Source organism: Aspergillus versicolor (genome assembly GCF_001890125.1).
Source record: "Aspergillus versicolor CBS 583.65 unplaced genomic scaffold ASPVEscaffold_8, whole genome shotgun sequence".
Taxonomy (NCBI): domain Eukaryota; kingdom Fungi; phylum Ascomycota; class Eurotiomycetes; order Eurotiales; family Aspergillaceae; genus Aspergillus; species Aspergillus versicolor.
Window position 1 is genome coordinate 1,046,683 of NW_024467531.1, and position 15,238 is coordinate 1,061,920.

General features: G+C 54.9%; 6 protein-coding genes across 6 annotated transcripts; 3 read left to right on the forward strand and 3 right to left on the reverse strand.

Moving 5' to 3' along the window:
- Positions 1 to 3,315: 3,315 nt before the first annotated feature.
- ASPVEDRAFT_137746 (dienelactone hydrolase family protein) lies at positions 3,316 to 4,250 on the reverse strand (the record flags this gene model as incomplete). Its single annotated transcript, XM_040807423.1, has 4 exons — positions 3,316 to 3,935; positions 3,996 to 4,043; positions 4,092 to 4,162; positions 4,222 to 4,250. 4 exons carry the CDS (start codon positions 4,248 to 4,250, stop codon positions 3,316 to 3,318), a joined length of 768 nt encoding a protein of 255 aa, XP_040670741.1.
- Positions 4,251 to 6,738: 2,488 nt separating this feature from the next.
- ASPVEDRAFT_826611 (putative C2H2 finger domain protein) lies at positions 6,739 to 8,572 on the forward strand. The gene is made up of 3 exons (XM_040817233.1): positions 6,739 to 7,188; positions 7,212 to 8,118; positions 8,171 to 8,572. Exons 1-3 carry the CDS (start codon positions 7,178 to 7,180, stop codon positions 8,261 to 8,263), a joined length of 1,011 nt encoding a protein of 336 aa, XP_040670742.1. The 5' UTR covers positions 6,739 to 7,177; the 3' UTR covers positions 8,264 to 8,572.
- A 401-nt stretch (positions 8,573 to 8,973) lies between these two features.
- Positions 8,974 to 10,228, forward strand: ASPVEDRAFT_31400 (uncharacterized protein; the record flags this gene model as incomplete). The annotated part of the gene is made up of 3 exons (XM_040810470.1): positions 8,974 to 9,540; positions 9,598 to 9,768; positions 9,836 to 10,228. 3 exons carry the CDS (start codon positions 8,974 to 8,976, stop codon positions 10,226 to 10,228), a joined length of 1,131 nt encoding a protein of 376 aa, XP_040670743.1.
- ASPVEDRAFT_44525 (flavin-binding monooxygenase-like protein) lies at positions 9,838 to 12,427 on the reverse strand. Its single transcript, XM_040813063.1, has one exon. It carries the CDS (start codon positions 11,981 to 11,983, stop codon positions 10,295 to 10,297), a length of 1,689 nt encoding a protein of 562 aa, XP_040670744.1. The 5' UTR covers positions 11,984 to 12,427; the 3' UTR covers positions 9,838 to 10,294.
- A 480-nt stretch (positions 12,428 to 12,907) lies between these two features.
- On the forward strand, positions 12,908 to 14,732 carry ASPVEDRAFT_173723 (uncharacterized protein). Its single transcript, XM_040808746.1, has 5 exons — positions 12,908 to 13,176; positions 13,223 to 13,449; positions 13,500 to 13,734; positions 13,792 to 13,905; positions 13,958 to 14,732. Exons 1-5 carry the CDS (start codon positions 13,039 to 13,041, stop codon positions 14,471 to 14,473), a joined length of 1,230 nt encoding a protein of 409 aa, XP_040670745.1. The 5' UTR covers positions 12,908 to 13,038; the 3' UTR covers positions 14,474 to 14,732.
- A 49-nt stretch (positions 14,733 to 14,781) lies between these two features.
- On the reverse strand, positions 14,782 to 15,186 carry ASPVEDRAFT_86350 (TIGR04076 family protein; the record flags this gene model as incomplete). Its single annotated transcript, XM_040817829.1, has 2 exons — positions 14,782 to 14,966; positions 15,024 to 15,186. The coding sequence occupies 2 exons, from the start codon at positions 15,184 to 15,186 to the stop codon at positions 14,782 to 14,784; spliced, it is 348 nt and encodes a 115-aa protein (XP_040670746.1).
- Between the last annotated feature and the right edge of the window lie 52 nt (positions 15,187 to 15,238).

Here is a 15,238-nt window from a genome sequence, read left to right on the forward strand (position 1 = left end):
ATCGTCTGTCGCTTGCTTTCCATGTGGTGATCCACCTCCTCCATGCTGACTTCAAACGCCATCTTACGCGTCCTTTCTGGGACCTGCACCAACACCGCGCAAGCTCTCAATCTGGTTCGTCTCCCCAGGTCTGCTGCCCTCGTCGACCATTGCTGTCCCTCCTTGCCTATATAGCGGATGGCTAACCTTGAATCATGTGCGCGCCAGTTCGGAAATTCGATCTCCTCGACCAGATCCACGGCTCTTGCTCGCCTCGGTCTTCGCACTTTCTCGGGCTAGTCTCGACTCGATTGACTCCTGTCGGTCACTTCCTTGGGTTATTACTCTTGTCGGTAAAAATGACAATAAGGCAGCGTTGCAAGATGTGGGGAAATATGTGGGTTGATACTGCAACAACACACGCCCATGACTCGAAAGCTCGAACAATATCTACGTGAAACCCGTGACCGAATCTAACACCAACCGTCCGTGTCGCATTGGCCTTGACTCTGGAGTCTTGCCCTTCCTGTTTTCCCCTCCGCGAAATCCTGGGCTTGGAACTGGTCTTGCTGGATGGCTCGAACCCCCTGTCTTTGACTTGACTCGGAAAACCCTCCCGAAACGTTGCCCACTCGGCCCCCAGAACTTCCGGCGACTCCTTCGGACTCGACCGATGATTTCATCGAATACGGGCGACGTCATGTTCTCGAATGTTTCCTTCTCGGGACCGCAGTGGGTGAGACACCAAGATTCTGTGCCACATGAGAGCCCAGTAGGTATGCCCAGATGCCAATTGGGGTATGGGTGCTGGTAATCCCGGGGGGCAGAGTCAGCGGGAATGGCGGGTCGCGTATGAAGGGGAAGCTATCCTGATTATGATACTGCATTTGCGGATGTAGACTGACGCCCGAGCTGTCTTACATTTGCTCGACGCGCAATATGTTATGAACAAAACGCTCGGCAATGTTCGCAAAGTGGAATAACGCGTATATTCCATTCAAAAGGAGTCCCTCCATCCTGAAAAGTGTTATCGCCAGAGTCAATAAACGGACCAATTAGCCACTCCGTAGCCATTAGATGGAGCTCCGTTACCTCTGCGTCGGCGGTACGATTGTTGCTTTTTATATCAAACGCCGACGAGTGAAAGTCAAAACGTGGTTCTGGGCAACTGATATGGTGGTAGAGTAGCGAGGAGGCTCTGCATATTAGGTGGCCGAACTCGAAAAGGCCGATTTAAGAGATCTCTCCCTTGCTATGCCCACGAGACGGGTCTCCGCAGCATTGATCACAAATTGTGTGTTTGTCAATTCCACTGCCCGAGCATCTACGCTGTCGCGCCGAGATTCCCGGGACTTGAAGCCACTCCTGCGCCAACTTCTATCACAATAGGAACACCACCCATGGAGATCAGCCAGCGGCGCGAGTCGGATCATGGTAGCATGTTGGTCTTTAAAATGTTGTTCACGTTGCAACTTCGGCGCGTAGCCGGATAGCGCGCCTAGAAAGCCAAGTAGAAGGTCCGTTGTGATACTCGTCGGAGGTGCACCGCAGTCAAGAGCCAGTATATTTGCGCGCCTGCTATGTAAGGCGTTTGTCTCATTCCCATGTTCGAGCACCGGGACGCATATACCCTTCCGCTTCGGTGACACGCCGACTGATCCTCTGCGAACGTCAGCAGGATTAGAAACTTTCGCCCTGCAAGATTGAAGAGAAGTGACTGGCCTGAGATTTTCGCACATCCGACTCGGTATTTTATGTCATTTCGCACGGAGGAAGATGTGGGCGAAGCCGATATTGTCCACTGATAGTGCACCGCGAGCCTACGACCATACTAGTCTGCGGTTTCAAGGCGTTAAAACGTCTCACACCATTATTTCGCGCATCCTGCAACGTGTGCAAACACTAATCTGTAGCAGTTGCGGCTGGCCCGGCGTATCTCTGCATACAGTACCACTTTATACAAGCCACAGGGTCAAGGGACTCACCGTTGCAAAGGGTAATACCCGCAAATAACTAACTATCACTTCTCTCGTGACGAGATGTGTTTACGCTTCCATACCCGTACGCAAATAGGCCAAGTCAATCGCAAACCTCTACGTGGGGAATCCGTTGAGTAAATATCCCTGTCGTATATGCCTCTGTTCTTGCGGGGTTCATTTGGTCCACCGTAGTGTAGGGCCATCCGATGCCTTTATGGGCGGAGAAACCCGAAATTCTCAAAGGGCTGACCATTTTTGCGCTGGTATGGGGCAAACAGGGAAGTCGGCAGAAGTGGTCACTCGCGTCTTCGAAGATAGGTGAAGCCCGACAAGCCCAGGCATTTTCCGGGGAGGAGGCCCTGTTGACTTCAATGGCCAAAACCAGAGCTTGCTTTCGACAGATGCATCCTCGGACTGTCGTATTTGCCTCAATTACCCGGCCTGGAATCGAGACATGCTATGAATGGTACAAAGTTATACAGAGTGTGCAAAACAAGCCGTTACCATGATGGCAGCATTATGGCGGTCAAGCTGCAAGGTATCATGCAGATACCGGTTTCCAGTGCTCCCCTGCTGCAAGAAGGCAGCATTTCAACGGCGCCCCTTGCTAGCGCCCTGAAAACAAATCGGTAGTACTGCAGCCGAGGGTCTTGTGCGATGTTACCGAGTCGGCTCCGGGTGCAACACCCTTCTTTCGGTGGAGATTTAGACAAGGAATGACCGCTTGGCTCCAAAGAGCACTGACCTCGGCAGTAAATATCCGGCATTCCACAAGATGGACCTTGATGCAGCCGTGCACCTCCTTACTGAAATGCGTTGTCGAAATCCCTCCGGTTTCTTGCCAGAAGCCAAGCCGATCCCTAGAATCGAGTTGGCATCAAAACGCGGAAGTTGGGGCTCGTACTCCGTCGTCTAGCGGCCCTTGTCAGCCACGACTCGTTAAGGGTTCTAGTAGGGAATGTAGGTAGGTGGAGGGGCGAGTCGATAGCTTCGGTTATGCTTTAGGCATGTCAGGTAGGTCAGGTAGGTAGGTTTGGTAGGTTTAACGTTGAGATCTTGACGTTGATAACTCCCGTAGTTTATCGTGACGTCTGCACTTTTGTCCATCTAGACTATCACATGTTTTGATGAAAAGCGGTACAATTATGATTTAAGTAAAGACCTTGGTCCTCATTTCAGAGCAATTGATTAAACGAATGGAGTTATGCATGGAGCATATCAGACAAATACTACTATACTATACTGTAGCTACCTGTCAACACCATGGTCCACCCAAGCCCTTCCACCCAGACATCCCCCAGGGATCATATATATCATTATGTGTCATATCATAATATAAACATGGCAGCATGGAAGCTTAGGCATGCTTCTCCAAGAAATCCAACGCGGTGCGATAACCACGCTCATACTCCTTCTTCACATTCTCATCCTCAAGATCACTCCGCGCGGCCATCCAGCCGTGGATCTGGGTCGGGAAAGTCTCGACATAGTGATCTGTCTTCAGTCCCGCGCCAAACTTGGACACATCTTCGGGGTTCTCGTCCTTACTCGCCAGGAGGGCCATGGGGATATTGATGTTCTTGGCATCATTCGGGTCCAGCATGGCCGGGTGGCACTGCACGGCTGCCTTGAATATCTTGTTCTCGGTGCCGGAGGAGAGAACGCTGATCTTGCCGCCCCAGCAGTAGCCGAGGATGCTCCAGGAGGTGAAGCCGCCGCCGGAGGGGGTTGGGGGTGCGAGGGAGTTGGCTTCGGAGACGACGCCGGGGATCTTGGAGAGGGTGTTGGGGGGTGCGGCCTTGGTTTGGAAGAAAGCGCCGAGCTTTTGCTTGTGGTCGTCGGTTTGAGGGGGGAACCAGGAGATGTCGGCGGGTTGGCCTTCGAAGAAGTCGGGAATGAAGACCCGGTATTTTTGCGAGGAGGAGGTGGAGAGGATGTCGGCGCCTTGCAGGGTTTGGGGGAAGAAGCCAAAGATGTCTATTTAGTACCTTGGTTAGCTGGGGGTTTAGTGTTACACAGAAGGGAAGCGGAAAGTACCGTAGATGACGAGGATAGCCTTAGTGGCAGATTCGGGGCCCGTGACGTCTGTAGTCATGTTAGAGTAATTTCAAATAGCTGGAATGGAGGACGGACATGTCTTCAGGCCATTGATGGTCTTGTATTCGCCCTTGGGCTGATAACCCTTGGAGACGATTGGGGGAATGCTGTTCACACGGTTCTGTTAGCTGATTGTGCAGCTGAGGTTTCCAGGGACGGGACGCACGAGCAGCAGGCCTTACTAACGCCAGACATGTTTGAAGCTGAGCAGTGGAGTGGTCGTTGGAATTGGAATGGCGAGCTCGAGAGGCGGGGTTGTCTCAGGGAGATAATGGACCTACGGAGGGGGTAGGTTAGAAGCTGGCGGGTGAACATAGACAATTGAGAGGCAATAGAGATGGACGTACAATCGACAGCAGTTGACGAGTTGGAAGAGAGGTGGGAGCGAGGAGATGAGGTGGTAGAGGGCGAGCTGGGTGGTGAACGTTTACCCGAGCCCCGCGTCGACGTCATTTCGGCGTCGGTCGCTCGGTTACCAGCTACACTGTTATCATATCAAGTATTTCAAATTATTAGGTAGCTGTTGAGATTCCAACATTTCAATTATTTTCGATGGCGTCTAAAGGAGGATTGCTGTAGCCATGACAACTTTTGGAATGGTCATAGCAATAGACGGTATAGTAGGCGATATATATAACCGATATGTATAAAGGCTGTATACGGTCGACTATTGCACAACATCTCCACAGCAGCGACCGCAGCGACAAACAGCAACATGGCAATAGGCTGGAGCCAATGTTGAATAAACTACCGCCATGGGGGAATAAACTACAATAAAGTGCCAGAGCAAACGCCACGACAGTGCAGCCACAGCGCCATTGCAGCTTAATCCATGGAAAGCGCAGGAGAGCAGGGCCCAGGCTGGCCTGCGCATTCCTGGCCAGGGCGGAGCAAAGTCTAGACTCTCGGACCTCCTGGATGTCAAAGAAACGCAAGGATGGGCATGCGACCCAAGTTTTGGAGCGGACGGTTTCAGGAGAACCTGCTCCTGCTCACCGACACCAAAGGGCGAGCGATATGATGGGGCCAGCGCATCCCGAACACAGACTGAATAGTGAATATCCTAATCTCAGGCGAGAGTTTGGCTAGCTTGTTTCGACTGGTCAGCTTCAGAAAGCCAGGTCGAGGGAGGCAACGACAGGTAAAATGCGAGACATGCCAGCAGAAAGTTAATTCAACAGCCCTGACTGGTCCAATCCCAGGTCGATGCATGATTTAATTGGGGGGGAATTATTTTTATTCGGTTTTCTGGAGCGCTGTCAGTGTCGTCCGCCACGCGACCCACCGACACCGACAGGCTGGTGCGGAGCGAGCCATTCCGTGTGATGGACAGGCTCAATCCAGAATCAGGAATGCAGAACCGTCGATACTCGTATGGATGAAAGAAAGATCGCCTGAGTCTGCGAAAGTGAGAGAACAGAGACCGAGGAGAAACAGAAGAGACCGCGTTTTCCCGACAAATCATGCACGAGACCCAATCAGGAGTATAAACAACGCTAGCCGCATCCGGCTAGTGCTGACCACACGGGAATGCAATTGGGAGCCAGCGCCCCACCCGCCGGACACGCCGGCCGCTGACTGGCCGGGGCCGGGAAGTACTGGCAGGTGACTGGGCAGGTGACTCGCGCGGTCGCTGGCCACTCGCTTTGATTTCTGAGATTGAACTGGAACAACTCCAACCACGCCGGATACGATGAGTGAATGGGAGGGAAGAGCAGAGTGGAATGGGATTGGAATGCCGAGGGTGGCCCACCATGCGTCCGTGCCACGGATACGAGCGAACCCCAGCGTTGGAACAGGTTGAGTTCACAGCGCTCGCTTGGGGCTGTCAGAGTCAAAGGCTGGTTGTCTGATCGATCTTGTTGGCGCAGATTCGCTACCAGCAGAACCACATCTGCCTCAGCTGTCATGCAGTAGCGACGCAAGGAGCCCCTAATTTGACTATCTGACTATCTGACTTTTGAGTCGTGTTATTTCGCTTGCGATATTATTACAACTAGCATTCACCCCGTCCTGCGAATCCCAGCCATACTCTGTCTGGACTGTGGTGCGCACCCCTAGACTTCAAGCCGAACGGTGGACCTCTTCCCTGTCAACCACGTTGCCGAGTGATCATCGTGGGATACAAAGAAAAGAATCGAGATCAGAGGAGAAGGCAAATCGAGGCAATCGATCTGTGAGCGAAAGCCGGCGGACGGACGAGGCCATCGCTGTCGTTAGTCTCGCTCCTCTCGTTTCTTTTTCCTCCTTTCGCTGCGCGTCTCCTTTTCAGTTTTCTATTTCTGGTTTTCGTGTCTGTTTTCTGTTTTTCCCTCCCAATTTTCACTGATTTTCACCATTTGCACCCCGCGTTGGCCAGACCCTCGCAGACTCTGGCTGATATCGAGCTTTTATTATTATTGCAGTCTCACTTTTTGGTTCCTCTCGCTCTGTATCTGACCGCTCTCTTCTCTTTCGCCGCCTCCTCGCTCTCCCTCTCTCCTTTCCTCTCTCTCTCTCTCGCCCATGGGTGACTGACTGACGGTTTCTTTGTCTCTCCACGCCATGTCTTTGTCCTGATTCCGCTGGTTCTCGCTATCAAACTCCAAGTCCTGCTGGTTTAGAATCTCCCGGGTATGCCTGTTAGCTGAGATCTCCACCGCTCCAGCCTCTGCATCGCAGGCTCTTATCTCGGCCGATCCTTTACTGCTCTGAGAGATCGCGCTCTGCGATCCCACTCGCCCTGGATCCTCCCGACGTCTCGGGGGCCCTCTCTGGGAATCATCGTTTCTGGCACCTCGGTGCTGGTACGGGTGCTAGTGCTGAGCCTGCTGAGCAGTTTTCATTTCATCTTCCACCCTCGCAGTCGTCGCTCTCTTCGGCCCTGGCCGTCGCTCCCGCAGCCTTGCCCAGGGACGCGTCTGCAAACCTGGCGACTCTTGCGATCCCCCCGGGGACGGGCCTGGAGGTCCAACAGCCCTTGAATGCACGTCGACCGGCTGCTCCGCCGCTGCCGACATTTGAGTTGCCGACACCCTCCTTCAGCAACGGCGCAGCGACCTCCTTGAAGTATCCCCTGCATCACCCGCATCTTCCTCCGCCGACATCGAGTGTCGGCAACGTCATCGCTACCCAAACAGCCCATGCTGGCGACATTTCGATTGCGACCACGGCGACTGCGGCTACGACGACTGTGACTGCGCCGACGTTGGGCGGAATCTCGTCCTCTCCCGAGTCGACATCTTACTGGGCCTCCCAAGGCTCGTATAGCGGGAGCGCAGGCCGTCAGCCTTGGACCCCGGGGCTTAACTCGTCCTATTCAAATCGAGATCCCTTTTCACCATCATTTAACCCTTCTCTCCATCGCAACCCAGCGACCTCGACCCCCGGCGCCGATACCATCCCCTCGGGGTACGATATGAATCAACTACCCCCGTTCCATCAGCCGATGGGAACAACGGCACCCGCGCATCCTGGGATGGTCCCTCCGATGATAAGCGCTGCGCCGCATCCGTCTGTCCCGTCGAACGATCCGTACATGTCTAAATCTTCGTCTGCACCGGCCTACGGAGCCGTCCAGCAGCTGTCGAGCCCGCCAAACGCCTACCAGCCGTACGGAGGGGCACAACCGCCACATCCTCCACCACTGGCGATGCATCACGCTCCGCCACGGGTTGCCTCAAACCCGCCTCCGCCGCCACAACCGCAGCAACCATCTCACCTAAGCTATCAACGCCAGCCGTGGCCGTCATATTCGCTGCCTGCAATGACAGGGCCGGTAATGTCCAACGTCCACAGCCCGAGTGGGCAGATGTCGATAATGGGACCGTTGCAGTCGGGGATACTCCCAGGCTTCAACAGTGGACATGTGGCCAGCATGCAGCAGATGTATGGCGGACACCCACCGCATCCAATGCACGGAGGCGCGGGTCCGACGAACGACCGGCCGTTCAAGTGCGACAAGTGTCCGCAGAGCTTCAACCGCAACCACGACCTGAAGCGGCACAGCCGCATCCATCTTGCAGTCAAGCCGTATCCGTGCCATAACTGCGACAAGCAGTTTTCGCGCAAGGACGCATTGAAGGTATTCTTTTCTTTGTTTTCGCTGAATTCCGACAATTTACTGACATGAGTAGCGCCACCAACTGGTCAAAGGCTGCAAGGATGAACTGGAGAAACCGACCAAGCAGGAAGTCAAGGTTGAGGAAACCGGCGAGCACGATCACTAACTGCTCGGATTGTCCATCGTTATAACTTCTGCAACCCCGTCGAGACGAACCTGGGCTTGCACAGTGCATGTCACGTTACTCAGACGGGGTTACTACAAAGCTAGTATTAGTAGCGACCGACTCTTCGGCGCCTACCCGGGGAAGTGGAGCGAACCAGCAACGGTCGCACCCACTCCGGAATGGGTTCCTGGAATGAAACAAAACCAGGAATCGAGAGAAGAAGAGAAGAAGAAGCAGAAGGGGAACCAGACTGACGCAAGCAGGGATGGATGGATGGAAGAAAGGAGTCTCGGCGGAGGTGTCCCGTCCCCCCCTAATCGCATGTTTGTTCGGCGTTTTTATGTACCGAAGACGGATTGATTGATTCCACACGTGGAACGTCCGGGATTATTGTGACTTTGCTCGAGATTGGCTTGGCTTGGGATTTGGCTGGTGTTTGGAGTCTGTCTGTGTCTCGCCCTTTTTGAGTTGTATGTATGTATCTGTATGCAATAGCAGGAGCACTAACTAAGTAGCATTTCTGTACTGGCCCGTTATGCTGTGTCACTGTATGACCTCCTGCACGACGTTGTAGTATTATACCCACTATCCATAGAATAGGTAGAGTATAGAGCCAGACCACGGTATATAAGCCCACCTCAACCGCTCTACCAAACTAACCTATCCAAAGATTCCTGATTCTTGACTCCTGATTCCTGACTCCTTTCAACATGCATCCAACCATCCTAGGCTTACTAGGCCTAACCACCCTAGCAACAGCCCGCTACGCCATCAACCTCCCCCCAACACTCTACACCGGCCCCATAGCCGCCGACTACATCACGCCCTCCCTCGACCAGTCCGACCTAGACAGCCCCAAGCTCTCGCACGCCAACGCCTCCACCTTCGACTGGTGGCACTTCGACGCAATCGGGATCGAAAACCCCAACGCCACTGCCGCGATCACCTTTTCCAACGCCGGACCGGACGGATATCCGCTCGACATCCCGGGCAACCTGACCCAACCCCCTACTGTACCTGGACCGGGCGGGAATGCGACCACTGTGGCTGGACACGCCCTCTGGGCGCATATCTGGGTGACCTTTGAAGACGGCCGGCGGTTTAGTCATGTGCAGGCCGTGGAGAGTGCGCGGATGCATGGCAGTGGGGATTCCAGCGTGGCGATTTGGCATGGCGCTGGTGGGTGGATGGGCAGTGAGGAGGGGTATGAGGTTGAGTTTGCGGTTGGGGATGGTGCATCGGGCGTTAATGTTACTGGGGGGATTAGTATGGAGAGGGTGCGTTCTGCCATTATCTCTTTCTATCTGGTTCGTTGGTGATGCTAACAATGGCAGATAACGTCCTCTCATTCCCGCTGCTCAACGGCCTCGGAGTTCAGCCATGCGCTGGAAATCGGAGACGCGGGGCTTGGCTGGGTGGCTGTTATGCCGGATGCGATTGCCAGGGTGGATGTCACTGTGAATGGCGAGAGACTGAGGTTCGAGGGGTATGGGTATCATGACAAGGTAGGCGATCTCCTTTCCCGCTTTTATATCAGAAGATAAGAAGAAGGTTGAAGCTAATTGCTTCCAGGTCTGGTCATCTCGCCCGTTCACCTCGTCGACGAAATCACTGCAGCGCGGACGAGCCCATCTAGGACTCTACTCGGTTCTCTGGCTGTCGTATGCCAGCGAAAGCAACCCGGGCCAGGAGGTGGTGAGTTCGTTCCTGGCGCGGGACGGGGAGTCTGTGAATGCTGGGTGTGCGGATGGGTCTGTGGCGATTGTTGCTGGACAAGAACAGACGGAGGGAGGACTGGTCAGTGGGTTCCAGGTCGGGATTCCGGGGGCGCAGGTGAGTGTAGCGACTGACATTGAGGACCGAGGAGGACGAGGAGCGCATGTGAGGTGGAATGGGAGGGCGAGGGGAATGCTTGAAGGTGTTGACGAGGAGGGAGTGGCCATTTTCGAGCGGTTTGAGTATTGAGGGATTATTAAGTAGTTCAAGTTAAGAGTAACACTGAGATAGTAACAAGATATTATGGATTATGGATTAAGCAACAGCCTTTTCTCCCTTCCACTCGCCAACAAGCCCAACATAATCCTCCACCCCGTACGGCTCAACACATCTCTTCCACCCCCGGTCTCTCTTCCTCGCCCCCTCAATCCCCAGATCCTTCAGCAGCACATCCACATACGGAATCGCATCAAAGACAAAGTCCGGATTCCTCCGCCCAAGACCACCAGGGTACCGATGCACGCCGAACTGCGTGTGCAGCGCCGTTTCGTACAGGATGTCTGCGTCTGCATTTGTCTCCTTTTCACTCACATTTACGTTCACGCTCTTCTCGCTGCTCTTAGCATCACCCTCCCGGCAATGGCTCGGGGAAATATCTACCGGACACCGCTCAGTGGTGATCCCCTGCAGACTCAGCTGATCGGAAAAGAATGCCGCAATCCATAGTGCCTGAGTTTGTGCAAGCAAGGGGGTATTGATCGTCATAGCGATGCCCGCGAACGCGACGCTGCGCTCGGCTGCCAGGGACGACGCTGGGACCATGAAGCGCGTTAGACGGTAGGGGTGCAGCGACTGGGACTCTGTCTGTGCGTCTGGGGCGAGGGGCGAGTATTGCGATGGGGAAGCGTGCGCGGGACGCTTTGCGAGGCGTGGGAAGCGCCGCAGGATCTCGGTGTCGGCGGCTTTGATGAGGGACTGGGGCAGGGGGTCTGGGGCGTTGGGGAATCCGAGGAGGGAGGGGAGGGAGGCTGGGAGGAAGGTGATTGAGGGGGTGGGTTCCCAGCCTGAGGCGACGATGAGGGCGGAGATGTTGGATAGAGGGGCTGGGGAGTTGGCAAGGTGGATTGTGCCCTGGGAGAGGTGGTCGATGTGGTCGACGTGGATGCGGACGTGGCCCTCGGTGACGAGGTCGAAGAAGTTGGTGGGATAGTTGAGGATGGACAGCCCCGAGGCCACCCAGAAGGGCGAGATCCAGGGCTTGAGCTTGGCTAGTTCAGGGTGCGAGTTGAACTTGTTGAGCGAGACGACGTCGTTGCCCAGGATTGCCCAGAAGGTGTCGGTGATCTTGCGTCCCAGCCAGGTGCCGTGCAGGAACCGGCGCACGCGCGAGCCAGGCTGCTCGGCGACGGGATCGGACCAGATGCACGGGCTGAACCAGGTCAAGAGGCGCGTCGTGACGAGCTTCTCAAGCCAGCGGTGCAATGGAGTCACGTAGGGAGGCGCCATCCAGCAAGGGCCGTGGCCGTTGTCGCGGATGATCCAGTCGACCTGGGCGCCGGCGGTGGCAGCAGCATAGACGGCGTCCCAGGCGGACTTGGTGGCTCCCAGCACGGCGATGCGGTTCTGGGCCTGCTGGACGGTGGACTTGTGGTGGATGGGCATGTCGACCGTGTGGAAGAGCGGCCGGTCGAATGTCTCTTGCCCTTGGATGTGCGGCAGATAGGGCTGCGACGTGATGCCCGTGGCCAGAATGAGCTTGCGCGCGCGCACCTGGACTTCAAGACCGCTGCCTGCGATATCAACGTATCTCACCGTCCAGGTTGTGTCGTCGTGGTGCTCCACGACGGTCACCCGGCACTGCAGCCGGACGCTCTCCATGATGCCAAAGTGCTCCGCGTACCGCTCGAGATACCGCTGGACGACATGGCCCGGGATGTGCTCGCCGTGCTTGACGCCGTAAGAATCATCCATGGGGAAGTCCGAGTACTCATAAGTGCCACGCATGTTGTTGGACTTGAGTCCGTCCCATAGTCGGTGCGTGGCCCAGACGCCACCGACTGAGGAAGCGCTCTCGAGCAGGCATACCGAGGCAGAGGGGTGCACTTCGCGGTATGTCTTGAGGGCAGCAAGGCCGCTCCAGCCTGTTATCTTAGAATGGATATATAGAGTCAGTTGAGGGAGACGTACCAGCGCCGATGACGAGGAGATCCAGGGTCTCCATTGTGTCGTCGACTAATGTACGGTGGAATGTGCATGGCGCAGACGGAGGAACAAATGACGGATATAAATGCACGCTCTGTGGCCAGCTCACATGGAGAATGCAGCACAGGCCGTCTCATTTCGTTTTCGCCCGTTAATTATTCTGGCTGCTCTTTCGCCAACGGTCGCTGCTGGTCCACCGTGTCCACTCTGTCACTCTGTGCCACTGGGTCCAGCCCGCGTCCCACTCCTTTGATTGCAGGGGGCCCTCTGCAGGCTCGACCGCGGAGAATAAGAGCTGTGCATTCGGGCCAACTTTCCCCGTGAGCTTGTGAGGTATCTGTTGGCCGATCTGTGCGTTCTCAAGGTTGTGATTCGTACTAACGAGGGGCAGGCCTGAGTCGGCGCAAAAACCTCCCTGCATGCAGAGCTAGCTCGAACGTCCTGCAGGCTGACCGCAGAGGAACGCAGATGGACCAGATAGACTGCAGATGACTGCAGATCTGCATCTGAAGCAGATTTTTCTCGGCAAAAATAGCCTCTGCAGGTGTCTGTGCTGTCACTGTTAGTGCTCCGCGCTGTCAAAAGTCCCAATGCCGATCGCAGCGACACAGACCCGGCTTGTCCCTTCGATTGCTATCTATCGACTCTTCGAGCCGGCCGTTCCTAGTAATGTTAACGGCCCGGCGGGTCGGCAAACCTATGATCTATATCTTCTCGAGCGAGGGGCGGGGATCGGCTGCGCACTGTTTTGCGATGTGTAATTTCCTCTCTCCAGGGGGGGAGAGGGAAGTCGAATATATCATGTAGGTACCCTTCCACGTTTGCTTCCTTGCCGCAAGCCTCTTTTTGTGCAAAAAATGGCCCAGTTTGAAGTCGAAGCGTTTACTCTGCTGGCCATCGCCGTCGTGGCCATCGCCATCCGTGTCGCTGCACGATGGACCACCGCGGGACCCAGCAACTTCCAGCTCGACGACTATCTCATGCCATTGGCTGGGGTACGCCTTCTTTTACTCATTTGTAACTGAATGCTAACCTGACCAGGTGGTGTACGGCCTCGAGACAGGCGCTGCGTTCTGCGTCGGAGCTTGGTGGCAGGGCCTCGCCAACAACGCCATGACAGACGAGCAGCGCGCCGCTCTCGATCCGGCGTCGCAAGAGTATGCCCTGCGTGTTGGCGGGTCCAAGACGCAGGTCCTCGGCTGGTCTCTGTATACGACCCTGCTGTGGTTGTTGAAGATCTGCATGGCCATCTTCTACTCGCGACTAACGTTCGCCACCATAAACTCTAGAAGAAGACACAAAGACTAATAGTGAATAGAGCCGGATTAATCAACATGAAAGTCCGCGTCAAGGTCGCATACGTCCTCATCGGGGTTACCTACATCGCCGTCATCTGCTCCATCCTTTTCGGCTGCCATCCGATGAAAAAGAACTGGCAGATCCACCCCGACCCTGGGAATTACTGTCAGCCTGCAGTGTCCAAGATTGACGTCTATGTCACGGTGATTTTGAATGTCGCGACGGACATGTATCTCATAACCATTCCCACTCCGGTGCGTCTGATTCTCTTTTCCTCCGCCATGGAGCCCACAACTGACATATGATATCAGATTCTATTTAAAGCCCGCCTCCCGCTCCGCGAGAAACTCGAACTACTGATCCTCTTCTCCGGCGGAACATTCGTCATGGCTGCTGGAATCCTGCGCTGCGTTCTCATCCTTACTGTACTCACCCTTCCTTACTCTTTTACAAAATAAACAAAACTAACACCACCAGGCCGGCGCAAACGGCGCCTCCCAAGCTGGCAGCTGGGCCTGCCGCGAGACCTTCGTCGCCGTGATCATCGGCAACGCACCCATGATCTACCCGTACATGCGGCGCGCGGCCAAAAGCGCAGGCATATACATGACAACGCAGCGGTCACGCACGCGCTCAGGCCGCAGCCAGAGCTACCCACTTTCCGACGGGGGTGAGGTTAAAGTAGGGTTCAAGAGCCCCGGTGCGTCGCAGGCGTCGAAGAAGAGGAGGTTCCGGCATCCGCTGTCGTTGCCAGAGAGCCAGTGGAGGGATGAGACGAGCACGGGGGATGAGGCTTATATGCTGGATATGCGTCCGCTGCCGAGGCAGAGGAGTGCCGAGGGGTTTGAGTTCCCGGCTAGGAAGCAGGAATCGGGTGCTGGGGCTGTTGTTACGAGTGGTAGTGGTAGTGGGAGTGGGAGTTTGGATGAAGAGTTGGTGGGGGAGATGGGGGGGATCAAGGTTGTGCAGGAGACCATTATTGAGAGGGGGTGATATTGTATATCTCTTATGTTTGAAGTTGGACTGTTTTGATTGTATATTCTTTGGTTCGTGTCTATATTGTCTACACTTAATAGAACATCGTCAGCGCTAGCCGATCCTCCAGACATGCCAATCAGACCAAGACATCCCCAGCATGGGACACAGATAGCTTGCTGTAGGCTTGGCTTTGGGTCTATCACGTTTGATTGGATGTTGACTGGCTTAAGCAAAGTAACATTCTGCTTTTAAATGAGATGTTATCGCATTTAGTGTTGGAACTTGTTTGTGACGTCTGACCTCTGGTAACAGTGATAGATTCATTAGCTTTCAGGTTTTAGAGGCACCGCCGTGGTCTCCGAGTGCCTAAATTCCGTGATACCAGTCCTGGTAATCCTCAACTGCGACGGACAGTTTGGATCAGGGCACGCAATGATTGAATCCGTGGTCATCCAGTCATGTTCATGGGTCATTCGCTGCTTGCAAGCCAGCAGAGGGAGGACGGATGCTGATATACTCAGTAAAGCCCTACTTATTTGGAAAAAAAAAAAAAAACGAAACGCACCCAAGCTGTATATACTAATTCCCTGGCCTTCTGGGAGATGCATCATCTCGCCCTTGAGGGTGAAGTAGTCGCCTGGCTTTGCGCCGCAGAGGATGCGCTTCCCCTCAGGGCAGATCACCTCGACGCGCAGGTCGTACAGCTGAAAAGCGTCATGAGGGGCCATTGTCGCTGATGAGGGGAAGAACCGAGCATCTGCCAGCAGCCAGGTGTTGAAG